General features: G+C 37.2%; 1 protein-coding gene across 1 annotated transcript; it reads right to left on the reverse strand.

The window, feature by feature from the left end:
* Positions 1–433: 433 nt before the first annotated feature.
* On the reverse strand, positions 434–8,843 carry LOC117408745 (3'-5' exoribonuclease 1). Its single transcript, XM_034014017.3, has 7 exons — positions 8,292–8,843; positions 7,783–7,952; positions 6,777–6,996; positions 6,154–6,237; positions 3,437–3,546; positions 2,506–2,620; positions 434–1,544 (listed from the first exon to the last, which is right to left on the reverse strand). Exons 1-7 carry the CDS (start codon positions 8,376–8,378, stop codon positions 1,302–1,304), a joined length of 1,029 nt encoding a protein of 342 aa, XP_033869908.3. The 5' UTR covers positions 8,379–8,843; the 3' UTR covers positions 434–1,301.
* Positions 8,844–16,333: the final 7,490 nt, after the last annotated feature.

The following is a 16,333-nucleotide window of genomic DNA, read 5'->3' on the forward strand; positions in this document are numbered from 1 at the left end:
ATACCAATGCATTTTTATTAAAGTGGCAAAAACAGCACCAGCTCTTTTTTTATGTATCACCACTTTAGTATTTTGGTATCCTAATTTTAAATCAACTAATATGCATTCATGTTATTAAACAGAAGTATTGTATTGGTATTTTAATAATTTGGGAATCAAAGGGTTAAACTGCAGGTTGTGTGTCTTTCTGACTGCAGAGGCTTTCCTTACCTACACTCTTCAGTGTCATGGCAGCTGTTTATTTTTTTGTTTTGTTCAATGTTGCAGGCAGCTTAAACTTTATCTAAACCATTAGATACAATAGTTTGGCACTTCATGGTATTATACTTCACAGAAATAATACTTATTAAGGAGTACAGTAAATGTAAAGGTACGTACCATAATTAATCCTAGTTTGCATGTCGTGAAATCAACACAGTAAAGGGGATTGGTGTTATTCAAAACAACCAATTCATTCGAAGATCATTTTTATTTATTTCCAGTATCCTGGATAAATATCATATTGTAAGAGAAAAATACATATGGCAACAAAAATATAAACTCATCTCAATATTTATTCTAATTAAAAACTGAACCATGTAATGTAAAGGCCAGTTTACTTGACGCAATGTAACATATGGTTACCTTGCACTAATCTTTGCAACAAAAAAATAAATGATGTATTTTTAAGTAAGGCAAAGATTTGAGAATTTTTTTTATGAATTTCTTTCCAAAGTGGGGTTGCTATGTACCAACACTGTAACACTTCAGAAACATGGCTGTTTTCTTTACAGTTCAGTACTTGATATTGGGTCATCAAAGTGAGATCCAGTGTGGTTTGTGGGAGTTAAAAGATCAAACTTCACATAGAAGAGCAAACATTAGGACCTACGTTCCCTGGACAAAGTCTACCCACAAAACAATGTTAACAGTGAATTACAGCAGTAGAATGGGGCCAGTTAGGATGACAGGACAAGAAATGACCCTTATAACAGAAACACCCATGTTTCTATGGGGCGCAAGTACATTCCAAAAGGCAAAACAAGAAGCTCACCTCAAGCACCAATAGCTCTTACTTTAGCAAAGCTTAAATACATTTTTTGTTTGTTACCTGCTTATATAGAGCGTGAATTTCTTTTAAATTGATAACTGGAAATTTAAAAGCAACTCTATTTGTTTAAAAGGCAGCCAACATGGTGATCAGACAGTACACCAATTTTCCAGCCACGAGGTTCCCTTTCAGTCAATTCTGTTAAAAACCATCATGTACACTAAGGCCTCACGGTCTTGTCCCTGAAAAGCAGTTTGTCTAAATTGGTTTGTTAGTTCCTGGAATGGGGACAGTGTGGCGGAGGAGCACCCTCTACAGGTGCTTTGCTAGACACACTCATCAGCTGGCCGGCATGCATCCTCTCGTTGACACGTAGCACGCAGCCGTCCTGCAGCATGCGCATGGCGATCCGGGCGATGTTCCGCGAGTCATCCAGCCCGCAATGAGGCCGGCCGTCATACTTCATCCCAAGGTTCCCCAGCATGGTCGTCAGCTTGGTTTGGGTTCTGGGTACCTGTGGATAACATGGTCGCATATTCGCATTATTCCCACAAACTCCCACAAAGTTGCCTATTACTCTCTCAGCACTGCTACATTAGAAAAACGGTTTATGGTTTTAACTGATAAAACATGTTGTTTCAGGCAAAACCGGCTGTGGCAGGGTAGAAGCCCTGCTGGTGTAAATGGTGTGTGGGGGAATGCAAGGTTGGCAGGGATGGGGTTAAATCTGTCCCTGCCAGCAATCACAGGTGTAGCCATTCCCCAATTTGGTAACTGAGTGCTAATTGGGGAGTGGAGTATAAAAAGTAAGTAAAATCCTGTTTGTTGGAGGAGTTTGGGGGAGAGTGTTTGTGTTGTGATTTTTGTATGGTTTTGCAATGTGGTAGTTAAGGCTAATGCTCAGCCTACAAGTATTGTTCTTTTGTTTAAAACCTTTATTTTGGCCCTTGTGCCATGTTTTGTTTGTATCTATTTGCTGTGTTTAATAATCGTGTGCATACGCGCTTAAACCGCAGCTTTCTGTCTCTGGGTCTGTATTTCCTGCAGGTAGCCTGCCTGGGCCGTGACGTTACCCTGTCACACTGGTCAATTCCATTTTTTTGACAATGTAGAGAAAGTAAAAACCCCAACTTTTTTTTTTTTTTTTTTTTTTTTTTTAAAACACAGAAAAACAGAAGCCCTTAATATAAAAATCAGACACATACAGTAGACACTTCCAAACTCCATGCTTGCACATAAAAATCACCCACAGACACAATTAAACTAAGGCTGATGCAATTAACCACTATTGAGAACTTAAAAAAATATATATTCCAAAATTCTTGCAAAACAAAATAAAAATAAAAAAATAAAAAAAAAGAAGATGTTGTTAAGCTATGAAACACGTGAGAAGACTGAAAAGCAGGGTTTCAGGTCAGGATTTTAGGGCATGAGTAAATGAAGGAAAGCATACAAAAGTAGCAGATGAGGCTCACCTTGTAAAAGTTCCCGTAGGCTTTGCGTATATTTATCCATTTCTTGGCAAACTGAGGATACCGGATATGGCTTATATGGCACTGAATGTTTAAGAATTTACTCATATCCCAGGATCTAAAACACACAAAAAAGTAAAATACAAATCAAAAAAGGAAAAGATTTAGCAAAGAAAAAAAATAGGTCATACAACAAACTTAACATGCTAAACACAGAGAGACACTGGCTTTATTCTAAACAATATATAACCACGCTGCTACAATTTGACAAATGTGTAATGCATGCTTTTAAAAGATGCTTTTCCTATTAATTACTAGCAGATCAAAAGATCATTGATGACGCACAAATCATGAAATCATGTTTATGCGCTTCATAAGTTAGATGTAAGCTAACATTAGACAATTTCAAAAGAAAATAAAGACTTGCTCCTGCCCAATAATGATGATAAATTGGTTCACAATTCAACATTACCACAAACAGGAAACTGAGTTCACAAAGTTCAGGGTAGCGGTATTAAGATCTAACACAAATGAGATAATTTAAACTGAACACTTACAAGTAGGTTATCCAACCCCAGTAATCCTACTTGATCAACAAATAAAAGAGCAGCACTGGTTCAAAGTGACAGTAAACTAGTACAATCTTGGATACAGAAGCACATGCTATCTGAGAGTCTACAACCTGTTTGCCACACCAGCTCTACTATTGTGGCTGAAAATCTGAGAGACACAGATTTTGCAAATGATCAAACATTGTAAGGCCTCTTGTGAGCAATACTTCTCAAGAGACGCTGTGAGCAGATGCCAAACACTGGATTTGCTGCACTCTTGGGACAAGTCAGACTCCTGTTCCTAGAATCTGCAAGTAGTGTGCTATAAAGGTTTTGTTTTCCAGGAACTTGGACAGACCCCTGTCATTCTCTTTTCAACTTACCCATCTGTCAGCACTGCATATTTATGCTTTGTTCCTAGCTCCTTTTCTTTAAGCCAATCCACTACCTTCTGAAGCACATTAGGAAAGGTATCAGCCTTATCAACAGTTTCCTGAAAAAATAAGAAACACAAGTACTGTACTAAGATTTTAAAAAGTTTTTAAGGTTTAGTTTCCATAAAATTAACTTTGTGGTGAGAAAAAAAATGTATTTCTTTATTTGCTATCAGTAAATTAATCTATTAGCCGTTAGAACCATGAACAAGGCAGTAGATGTCAGGTTGTGTTTTATTGATGTGCATTAATGTGAGTTTTTTTAAAAGATGTAAGCAAGGCATTGCAGTGGACTCGTACATATCTTATTTTGTTTAATTGAAAATAAATAGTTTTATTATATTGTTTGTAACTGAAGCCTTCATGTCAGGGGTGTCAAACTCAGTTCTGGAGGGCCGCAGGGTCTTCTGGTTTTCGTTCCACCCGAGCTCTCAGTTACTTAATTGGTCTAATTATTTGATTAACTGGACACATTTAACACTTCTCTTCAGGCCTCAAAATGTTTTACAGGTAGTGTACCTTGAATCAAGTGCATTTTTAAAACCATCAACTGTAAAAGACCATGAAAAATATTAAATATGTCAAATTGAACAAATAATTAGATCAATTGGGTTAATTGAGAGCTTAAGTTGGAATGAAAACCAGAAGACCCTGCGTCCCTTGAGGACTGGAGTTTGACACGACTGCTTTATGTACTTTGGTTGTGCCCATGGTAAACAGAACCCTGAGATACCCCCATTTGTTATAAAATGTTGAATGATCTTGATTAAATATATATTATATATGACCTAATATATATTATAGTTGATATATATATATAATTTTTTTTTTTTTTTAAACAAACAAATAATCCCCTCTTGTTTGAAGATCAATGATTTTAGCGAGAAGGCCTGTGACCACACAAAAAAGATGTATGACTGAGTGCTTACTTCTGGTTTTTCTATGGGCTAGGACAATGCTTCTCAAATGCAGCCACCAGCAGGATTTTGTGCGGCCACAGCAGCCCCCCAGTAACTCCTCTCTTAATCAACCATTACCTTAACCCGCTATCTAGCTTTCATTCAGTGCAGTTCATGCTGCTTGCATTCTAATTCCTCATACTGCGTCTGTTTGTTAGCCGCTATTGGCCAATAGTGTCCCTATAATCACATGCATGTTGATTGGCAGAGCTTTCATTTTGGCATGCGTCACAAATCTCTGCCCATTTCGCTGTGTCAGTGCTCATTGGTTGAGCAACAAGAGAAGACTTTAGTAGTGCCATGTGAAAACAGCAGTATGGAGTACAGAGTAATATTTTCTGTAGTGCAGAGAAACTAGCTGAATATTCAAGTAAAGTGCTGCTTCAGATCTGACAAGCTAGTCAGAATCGGGGGATAAATATGCAGCTATGTCATTCGAAATGCTTCACGCTTTCCAAACACTGGCCCAATTTCCTATTTTCTATTATGAGAGTAATAAATAAAAACCAAAACTGAGTTTTTTTTTCTTTGTACAACTGTGTAAAACAATGTATAACTTTACTGTTTGAAAATCTTCTGCTTTATTAGTTAATTCAGTGGAGCAAAGTAAGGCCTTCAAAACTTATTATTCTGGAATATTACAGTTCTACATATAATTTTATGATATAACAGCATTGCAAATTGTTATACTTTTGTTAGATTTCGCTGTTGTCAGAGCAGCAGTGTGGAGTAGTGGTTAGGGCTCTGGACTCTTGACCGGAGGGTCGTGGGTTCAAGATGGGGCATTGCTGCTGTACCCTTGAGCAAGGTACTTTACCTAGATTGCTCCAGTAAAAACACACCTGTATAAATGGGTAATTGTATGTAAAAATAATGTGATATCTTGTAACAATTGTAAGTCGCCCTGGATAAGGGCGTCTGCTAAGAAATAAATAATAATAATAATAATAATAATAATAATAATAATAATAATAAAGGAATTATCCGTTAATTTAAACTAAACTCACCTGACAGCTTTAGACGTTCCAAGTTGTATTAAAGTTTATACTGAAGGAAACCAAAAAAGCGGTCATGTAATGTGTATTCAACCCAAATCATTCTGCTAAATGTGTGTTAAATAACGATAAATTACATTTCACTCATTAGTGTACAAATAAATGGAATGTTGCAATAACCCTTAAGAAATAACACTAGATATTACAGTGTTGGGGAAGTTACTAAAAATAAATCTGTTACAGTTATAAGTTACTTGAATAAAGATGTAACTAGTTACAGTAATGTATTACTTTGGAATTTGTTTTAATTACTTACATTTACAAATAGTTGCTTCTCAGACACAGTTTACATTTTACACGGATATTTCTTTTTTGGTTTGGTCAGGCTGCAGCTCAAAATATTCTTTGAAACTCCAGCTATCGAACCTGCTCGTTCCCTCCTCTTACGACATTTTCTAGCAAGATGATGTAATTGACTCGCATTTCTGAAGTGCTTTCTGATGTCAACTTATGCATTATATATGTCTTTTTTTAAATGCATTTATTATTTCTTTAAGTGTAACTAAAAGTAACTATCTGAAAAATGAACCATTACAGTTACAAGTCTCTGAAAAAATATAATGAGATTACAGTAATGCACTACATGTACTGTGTTCTTTCCCAACACTGATAATACAACTTGCTGTAGCTCGGAAACAAATTGCAAAATTACCTGTGTGATTCCAGTAAGTTGGACACAGAAATCAGAAAGCTGGCTGTTAACTTCTGGCTTCACATATTCCTGAAATGAATCTTCCTGTTCACAAAATACATAATAACATTTTACAAATTAAAATGTTGAATACAAATTGGCGCATCCACAATAGTCCCACATGATTTTAAAATATCTACCAGTATGTCTAATAGAACACCTACTGGTCAAATTAGGTAATTGCCCCAACCCTTCAGTTGGAATAAACATCCCGGTTAAATTCTCTACATTTATTGAAACATTATCATCTTGTCTTATTGAGCTTCACAAACCGATGACTTGATTATTCAGTGAGCGTGATTGGTATTGATCGGGGTACAATTCCAAGTTAAACAAATGAAGAAACAACCGATTAGATTTGTGTGGATTGCTGTTCTCCAGAGTAATAAAACCAGCAATCGCCACACATCCACGCAGCCGTTTCTTCACGTGTATCACTTTGAATGGTAAATTAGACTGATCACCACCAATGACCCTCACCTTACGGTCAGCGCCTGATTTCTGTCGAAAGCTCAATTCAAATAATCAGTTTGTGCAGCACTATGGTCTTGTTACCAAAAAACAATGCTAACAGCAGCACCTACAATCTCCAGTGTGTGTGTGTTGACGAGGACCACAGGGAACTCAATGATCTCATGGAGGTAGCCTGGTGGATTGCTTTCCTCGCACGTGGCTTCAAAATCCACAACACAGATGTACTTGTAATAGGTGTCATTGCTGATGCTCTCAGTCTGCACCGTCTGCATCAGTTTCTGCTTCTTGTAATAACTTTTGAGCCTCTTCTTTAACACATCTTTCACACCCCTAAGGAAGAATTTGTATGGGTTAGACGGGTCAGCTTTTGGTTCATTGAAGCATACGAAATTGAAATGCCTTCAATAAATTAAAATGCAGTAGCCATGTATAGCCAACAATTGCCTTCAAGTCCATTACTTTTTCAGTTACTTAGTTATTTCATTGAACTTTAAATGTATATGGACCTGGAACAAAGTCTTGCATTTGAATGGAACGGACAAGACAAGGTTGCCTACAGGGTCGTCCAAAAGTCTGGAATTGAAAGCAATATCATATATTATGCTGAAGGATGTCTGTTAAAATCGGACTGCCACAACCTGTTGACAATCTGCAACACACATCAAAATGATCTGAGTTTGTTTTTCTTTGCTTAAAGGCATTTCACACCAGAGCAGATACACCCACATGATGCCTGACTTATGGAACACCCTGTATGGATGTTTCTGACCTTGGACAGACAAGACTGACAGGTATAACATGAATAGCTCAGAAATATATTGTCGAACAAGACACCTCGCTGACACTGTCACCAATGAACTGCATGTTGTATAGATTTTGGAGAATCAGACCATGTTATTTAGGACATTCATGAAAATTCATACCTATAGCTATCATTCAATCAATTCCATTTAAAATATCAAAATGTTTGTGGATGGCATGCTTTATAAAATTAATTAATTCATTGAATGAAATCACCCATTTAGCAATACAGATTCCAGGAACACTAATTATGCTTCACAAACATCTCAAATGCCTTGAAGACTACACTGCTTTCTATCACTACCTTGTGCTCACCTGGTTTCAAGTTTTAACTCTGCAAGCTTGGCGCTGAGCTCAATTTTACTCATCCTGTTGATGTGGCCATTTGCAAGAGCTATCTCTTTGTAAACAGGATCACTGAATTCACTTTTATTGGAAGCAGAGTGGGGTTTCTCCTTCTCATCAGGTGTGCAGCATTGTTTATCCTGAAATACAACACATTTGTATTAAAAAAGAAGGCTTGTTGTGTGACTTTTAAAGAGGCACAAGCATTGTTAGAGACACAGAAGGGTTTTAAATAATGTAACTCAACTTTGTGTACCTTAGAAACTGAGAAACGGGGTGTCTGACTGTGGCATATTTTTTTTTTGCACACTTTATACTGCTGAAGGTGTGGAGAAAAAACCCTATGCCAAAATCTAGAACGCCATAATGTTGCATGTACTGTTACTTATCATACATATGTAATTATTTGAATAATAATAATAATAACAATAATAACAACATGCACTGGTACAGGCAAAACAATTAAGCAATTCACTTACTTGAGCAGCTGTGTCACGTTTCTCCTGAACATTATGTTTTGGTTGGTTTTCATCTTGATAGTTTATATTCTCCTTTTGATCCCCCATTTTCAAAACTTAAGAAAGCTTCGTCGGTGTGCTTATACAGCACCAGATATAAATAAATAGTCTGTCTCGATTACAATAACAATACTATTGTATTGTCAAGAATATATATTTTAAAAAAAAAATCGTTTCAAACACTGGACCGTGCCTCCGATGACTACTGACACATTCGCGCTATATTCCCAGCTGCCTCATTCAATGTGTGCTTCCAAATTTTTCGTCCTGCGCATCTCTCACAGAAACAACATTTACGTGTCAGTCCTCGATGACAGCAAATACTGAAATGACATTCCACTTTACTTTACCGTTAACTGTTGTTTGTTTGCCAGTTGTCATTTTTGTTAACAGTTAAAAACGGTTTGATATTAAAATGAGCTCTTTATAGTTGGGCAATTACTTATTTCCTGTTTAAATTACAACGCGCGGAACAGATGCAATTACTTCCAGGGCACCACGACACCGAGAGAACTTAAAGAACGCCCCCCTAGTATTCTGGCAGACCGAATGCATGGCATATATTTTACTAACATGTATGCTTTACCATACCAATATACTGCGCAGGGGATTAAACTATGTTATGTCTTTACAATAAATAAATAACACATAGTTCTATTTTGCAACGTTTATAAAGTTTTTATTTGGATCTTTTATTTTAATTTATTACTCCTTTGTATAAAAAAGACAAACAGGAAGAAATCTACCTCAAAGATAAGGGCCATTAACTGAGAGAAATGATCTGAAATGTATGCTTATATGTTGAACAATAAATGTAGGACACAGTCACAGACAGACAAAAGTGTTGGCAGTCTATGCTTATTATGTGGTAATTCAGGACAAGCATTTAGTAAACGTTAACCACTTTTTAAATAAAACAAAAAGCCAAAATACGCCATTTCTAGTAATTTAACAAATACTCTTTATTAAGTGTGTCCTCCTTTTGCTTTTATTATGGCTTTCAGACGTTTATGATCTTTCTTAACCAGCATGTTACATCTTATTGGTGAAATCTGGGCCCATTCTGTCTTGCAAATTTCCTTCAGCTCAGACAGATTGTATACAATGCTTGTCTACTGCTTTTTCCAGATCAGTCAAAAGCATTTCGATTGGATTGAGATCTGATGATTGCAAATGCCATTTCTTTAAAAAGTGGTTTGCAGTGAGGTCTACATGCCTACCTCTTCTGTGTTCAGTGGCTTTTGCTGTACCAGTAATTTTCTTTGGACATCTGCCTCTTCCAAGCGTTTTAGTTTAATTTGTTCTTTATTGTTGATTTTGGTATTCCATATTTCTTTGATACTGTTCTGTAACCATTTCCTTGTTGTAGTTTTCTATAAGTGCTTTTTTTCAAACGTGAATCCAACTCCTATGTACAGTGCCATGAAAAAGTATTTGCCCTTGTCTGATTTTCTGCATTTTTGCATATTTTTGACACTGAATGTTATCAGATCTTCAACCAAAGCCTAATATTAGATAAAAGGGACCCTGAGTGAACAAATAACACAAAAATATTTCATTTATTTATTAAAGAAAGTTATGCAATACCCAATGCTCCCGTGTGAAAAAGTAATCACCCCCTTAGACTCAATAACTGGTTACGCCACCTTTAGCAGCAATAACTGCAACCAAACACTTCCTGTAGTTATTGATTAGTGGGGTCAACTCTGGTGCAAAGTTGTATCCATACACTTCTATGGGGGAGTCAGGTGTTCACTCACATGGTGCGTCCTGACAGCTCTGCAACGCAACACAAATGGGCTGCAAAGATTTCGTCTGCGCTCTCTGTTACACAACCCCCTCACCCCTTAGTTCTTCTCGTCCCTGAGGAGGTGTTCAGAGTCCCGGAAATGGCAGGACAGCCGTCTGTGTTGTCTGTGAAAAGCAGTGACAGCGAGTTATACTGTTAAGAGGTCCGGCCCCGGGAGGCTGCTGGCTGACATTCCTGGTTGGCGATGCAGGCGGCCCAGGCAGTGATGAGTCTGGGTCCTCAGCCCTGTTTGCTGGAGTATAGGTGCTCTGCCCCCGGTATGGGGCGAGCCGGTTCCAGTGTAGCACCACCTTAAAAAATGTTGCTAACAAAATAAAAAGATTCACAATAAATAAAGTGTTACGGGTTGCACTCAAATACCGTATAATGCCATCATGCAACAAATTTGGCAATTATGGCATTTTTAAAGACAGCCAAGTAAGGGCAGGAATAAAATATGTCTTCTAAAGATTCAGAAAGTGTAAGCCATTAATCAATAAGATGGGGTAAGTAGGATTAACTTTATAATACTGAAGTGAACCTCAAATGAGGAAGACTAAAGCATTGGATAGGGCTTTAATAAGTTTGATTTGCATAGAAAATCATTATAGGATAGTGTGACAGGGTAACGTCATTGCCCAAGCTGTTACAGGCAGGAAAGAGACCCAGATAGAGTTTATTACACAAAAACAGGAACAAATAAACAGGCACAAGGGCCAAAATAAATGGTTTAAACAAAACAATACAATACAATAAGCGACTGTAGGCTGGACATTCACCTTCACTACAGACTTCAAAACACAGCCTCACCTGTGATTGCTGGCAGGGATAGATTTAACCCCATTCCTGCCAACCTTACTAGTTTTTTCCAAAAAGGCAAGACAAGTAGTTTACTGGGTGGGTTATCACCCGCTAACACAGTACAGGTATTTAATTACCAAGTAAGTAGTAAATATGTATTTATAGCAATTGTAAATCAATACATAAAATAGGCTCAAATACGGGGCATTTCTCTACAAGAAAGAAAGGAAACTAAAATAAACTCAACCCTCCCTCTAATCTACAGAACAACAGGCTATCAGGGATTACACTGTATACCAAGCCTGTGTGTCACTTTACAAGTAGTCGGCCACAGTAAATGTAAACCTGCTTCATTTTGAACAGTACATTTCACTAGTCACTTCCCTTAGGGATTTCCTCCCAACAGCCAGCTATGGCTGTAGTTAACCAATTACTAATGATATATCCAAATTGGTTTACTCACGCCCTCTCATAAGTCAGAGAATAGTTTGCCCGCTACTCTCAGATTTTACAAAGGCAGATTTAGAATCTTAAGCCCCTTTCACACTGGCACTCCTACCCGGGTCCCGACCCGGTTTCTGACTAGCCGGGTCACAATCCCGCGTAGTGTGAAACCATGTACCCTGGTTGGCCCGGGTCACAGCGACCCACCTCAGGATGTGGGCCAACACGCTTTGACCCGGGTTGAGAAAGACCAAATGCATGACGGCTGTTCGTAAGCCGACAAAATAACAAACAGCCACGCCTGCGTGAAAGTTTCATTTCCGCAAGGAATATTTCTGTTTATTCTGTTTTGCCATATTTTTGTTGATTGAGACACACCATGAGCCAGATTGCAGCAGGGATGAGGTAACATTTGCTCTAATCCACATTTGGGCCAATGGTTCAGTTCAGAGAAGCTTCGATGGGAGCGTCCGCAAGAAGCTGCTTCACTGGCATTGACACGTGTATTGTGTACTTGCGTCTGTCACCCAGGTCAACCCTGCTTTATCAAAAGCAGTGTGAAATCACGTAGCCGACCCACATGACACCAGGTCCCCACCCTTGTAGAGCATGCCAGTGTGAAAGGGGCTTTACACTCACAAAAATATAACCGCCTGAGACAGAGAGATGGTTGGGGATTGACACCCCCCGCAGGCACGCAAAATGATAGCTCACGGAGGACACTATACAAAGACTACAAACAAAAGGTGCCGTGAACACGACGAGCCCTACTCCGCTAATACAATGGAGGTCCCCCCTTATGCACCTGTCTGCCTTATACTGGAGGGGCCTGCTATCCCACGGATAGTTCACCCAACCCCAACCCCGGATATACACACGGTCATCGCAATACTTGGTTGCTTCATTTCCTGAAACTCCTTCCTTTGGCAGCACAGTACATTCCGATGGTTTTGCAGCAGCCCTGAGGTGTGTAACCTGGACTCTTTTATTCATGATGTTCCGCTGGACCACACCCCCCTGCTGGCCAGGAATCAGCAGCAGCTGGCTCCTGCCCTGCCACAGTAATATTTAAGAAAAGTTGCTGTGTCATCTGCAAACTGGCTAATAACACTATGTAACACAATTTTTGTTCCTGGGTAGTAAGTGTTATTTCCTAATTGCTTATGTCTCAAAAGTATAGAAAATGGCTATTATTCCCCACAAACTTTGCTTTTGTGACCAGGACAGTGATATTTTGAAATTTACCTATTTCCAATGAGAAAACGGGCGAATTTGTGTCTTTTCGTTCACATAAAGTCAGAAAAAAACAACATATGAATCCAAATTAACATGTATTTATACTAAAGTAATACAAAAATGACTACAAAAGATTTAGAAGTGAGTAGTTTTTCAAGATTTACGATTATACTGTAAATCACTTTCACGAATCAGCCCCCAAATGTAGTCTCCCATCATGTTCTCGTTATACTGTCCTTGGTAGCGGCGTTCAAAGTCCAGTATATCCTGGTGGAAGCGCTCGCCTTGCTCCTCTGAGTATGCTCCCATGTTCTCCTTGAATTTATCAAGATGAGCATCAAGGATATAGACTTTGAGGGACATCCTACAGCCCATTGTGCCGTAGTTCTTCACCAGAGTCTCAACCAGCTCCACATAGTTTTCGGCCTTGTGATTGCCCAGGAAGCCCCGAACCACTGCGACAAAGCTGTTCCAAGCCGCTTTCTCCTTACTAGTGAGCTTCTTGGGGAATTCATTGCATTCCAGGATCTTCTTTATCTGTGGTCCGACGAAGACACCGGCTTTGACCTTTGCCTTAGACAGCTTAGGGAAGAAGTCTTGAAGGTACTTGAAGGCTGCCGACTCCTTATCTAGAGCTCTGACAAATTGTTTCATAAGGCTCAATTTGATGTGCAGTGGTGTATTAATTGTATTTTTTAATTTTTCACCAACCCAAAGGATTTAAGGCTCTGAATACAAATGGATGTTCCAATGTGTCAAAGGCTTTAAAGTCAAGAAAAAGAATAAAACCACTGTATCTAATGTCTAATAATAAACATATGTGATTATGATTATGAATACCTTTAATAAAAACTGATTGGGATTCACTGATAACTTTAGCGGTGCCTTTATTTTAATTTATTTGCGTAAATGCAGGCTAACAACTTATAATCAGAACAACATAAAGTAATTGGTAGCCGATTATTCAAAAATAAAGCTATTTACCTGGCATAGAAAGCAGAGTTATGGCCTTGTTTCATAGAACACAACAATTAATTTAAATCCGTGCATTTACTGAAAGCATAAAGAATCCCTAAGATCAGACCAAAAATATGTATCAAACTGTTCATTGAAATGATCTAATACCCCAAATTTGGTTATATGTTTGTAATTTCCATCAATATGAGGTATAATTTTACAAGTCTATAATTGAAGCATTAAAGAAACTGAATTTGAGAACATTTGGAACTGTATACATTTTATTAGCGATGTTATGTTGATCATCTATCTTTTGATTATAATGAGGAGAGCAGTTATGGATTTTTTTTTTTTACTTTGAATCTGCTTTTCTAAATTAAAAAAATAAGAATAATTGTTTTTGCCTTTTTTCTGTCTCTTTGCTTTCGATTAAATAAAAGCCCCAAATGGCTTTATCTTTATATAGTTTGTCTGGCTGTGGTTGGAAAGACTTTCATTTGGATCTAGTTTAATTATTTAGTTTAGCTTATTTATTGCAAACTAGATGTATATCCAAAATAATTTTGGATTGTTAAATTTGTCTAATTTTAGACTTTACCAAATTTAATAGAAAAGTTTCCAGTGTTTTAGTGATTTGTGATTTATGTATTTCTTTAATAAGAGCCTTAATTTGGTTACAGTGAGATGCATTGTTAAGTTACAATTACATTTCCAGTAAGTCTTAAAGATGTACGTTTGTGGCTGAGGTTCTAAAAGATAAATACAGGAGCGAACAGAGAGGGTAGGATGAGATACAACACTCTAACAAGCTTTTAAATGAATTGTAAAGTAGATGTGTGCATTAACTTCATCTCAGACCTGGTCCTGACTGCTGCTCTATATTGAACAATCTTATTTTAAAGGTACAGACTTTGATTGATAATTGATAGATGTCTTGAAAACATCCCTTTTAAATGTTTACCACAGTAAATTTGCACAGTAAGTTTTTTTTTTTAATATGCTTTACACTGTTTATGCTTTATCATGTTTTCATTATGCTTCATTACACTTTGCTATGCTTTTACTATTAGACATTTTTAGAAAGGATGCTACATTGCATAAAGAAAAAAGAAAGACGCAGAGAATTCTGGTGATAAGAGAAGAATGTGTCAGGTTTCGATATAAATCCCTATATTCATTATATATATATATATATATATATATAAAAAAGTGTAACTGAACTTGCTTCCTGAACATATGTGATAGAGATGATCATTTAAAAATGAACATGATTCCATAGTTTTGGAGAAAAGATCTGGTTATTTATCATTTTAAATCACAAACATAACAGACCCTCATTTATTATGTCGTGCTTTATTGAGAGTGCTGTGATTGTATCTGTTTTGCCATGAACCCACTTCATTTATCATACTTTCTTCAGCTTAGGCTTTTCTTATTGGCCTAATATGACCAATATATGTTTGTTTGACATATTAAAGAGAAAGCTTCAAAACTACTTGTTCACAACCAACTTGCTGTCTGTATGATAAAAAGTTGCAGCCGAGTAAGCTGTGGCTCATGTGACACTCATTTCACTTTGTACAATACAGAATAAAGAGGCTATCACAAGGTGGAGGTATGTATTATAGCATGGTCAGTTTACCTAGAAAAGGCTACCATGACTTACATTCTGAGAATACAGAGAAGTCTCAGGCAGCAAACTGTTTCAAATATTGCCTTTAAATTGCTTATCTATGTAAACAGTGAACAAGTAGGCCAACATAATGAATAACTATTTTTTGTAACAGAAGTCAAACATAGTTTAATCAAATACAGCTTTTGTAAGGTCACCATCAAGTTTCATGACCTACAGTGGTGCCACTGTGAACTTTTTTTTTTAATGTGCTTCTGGAAGCATGTTTTCCAAAGTAGAAGATATGGGCCCAGATATTCGAAGCAATGCGCAATCCCCTGGCAAAATTTGTGCCTCGCAAAAAATTGGTGCTTTTGCACAAAAATTGATATTTTCCAACACGGCACATTGTTTCAGAAATATTTAGCTATACAGTTAAACGGGATTACACTTAAGCGTGAAGCGAGTCCTTGCATAAAATATTATTTTACCGTTAACAAAATCCATAATGTAAGTATTGAAAGACAATTACATATGTGGAAATAAATAGTAAATATACAGTACTCAGAAAAGTATTATATTTCCTTTAAAAAAATCCATTCCTTTTCATAAAAATGGAAATGTATTTGTTTACGACTGTAAGTCGCCCTGGATAAGGGCGTCTGCTAAGAAATAAATAATAATAATAATAATAATAATAATAATAATAATAATAAAAAGCAAAAGTAGAAATCAAATTTCACGATTTTACTTAGTCACGTGCATATTCCTTTTGTTACTATATGTGTTCCTTTGTGAGTAGGAGAGAGCTAGGAAAAGGAGCAAGGAGCTGTATTTGTTCTTTAATTTCCAGTTCGGAGCACAGTTTATGTCGTAGCTGAATATCTGTAGGCTATGTGCTAAACTGTATCTGTATTTACATTCTGTAATGTATTGATTAATACCCCCCCCGGCATGAAAAGAGCAAAATCTGTGTTTTGTCCTGTTGTGGTGGTCGCGATCGAATCGTGTCCCAAACAGTAACCTTTCCTACCTCAGCCTTGATTACAAAGAATTTCTTCCACTCTAAGTCCCACGCGATCGGGTTGTTCACCCACCCAGATGTGAAGTATCTATTGCTGTCAGTACTTTTGTACAATTTCATCTTTCAAGTTGTGTAGGGTG

Source organism: Acipenser ruthenus, chromosome 2 (assembly GCF_902713425.1).
Source record: "Acipenser ruthenus chromosome 2, fAciRut3.2 maternal haplotype, whole genome shotgun sequence".
In the NCBI taxonomy this organism is placed as follows: domain Eukaryota; kingdom Metazoa; phylum Chordata; class Actinopteri; order Acipenseriformes; family Acipenseridae; genus Acipenser; species Acipenser ruthenus.

Coding starts and splice junctions, on each gene's coding strand:
- LOC117408745 (XM_034014017.3), bottom strand. CDS start 8,378: ATGGGGGATCAAAAGGAGAATATAAACTATCAAGATGAAAACCAACCA. Junction 7,953..8,291: donor AACGTGACACAGCTGCTCAA/GTAAGTGAATTG, acceptor GTTGTATTTCAG/GATAAACAATGCTGCACACC. Junction 6,238..6,776: donor ACACACACACACTGGAGATT/GTAGGTGCTGCT, acceptor TTTTGTGAACAG/GAAGATTCATTTCAGGAATA.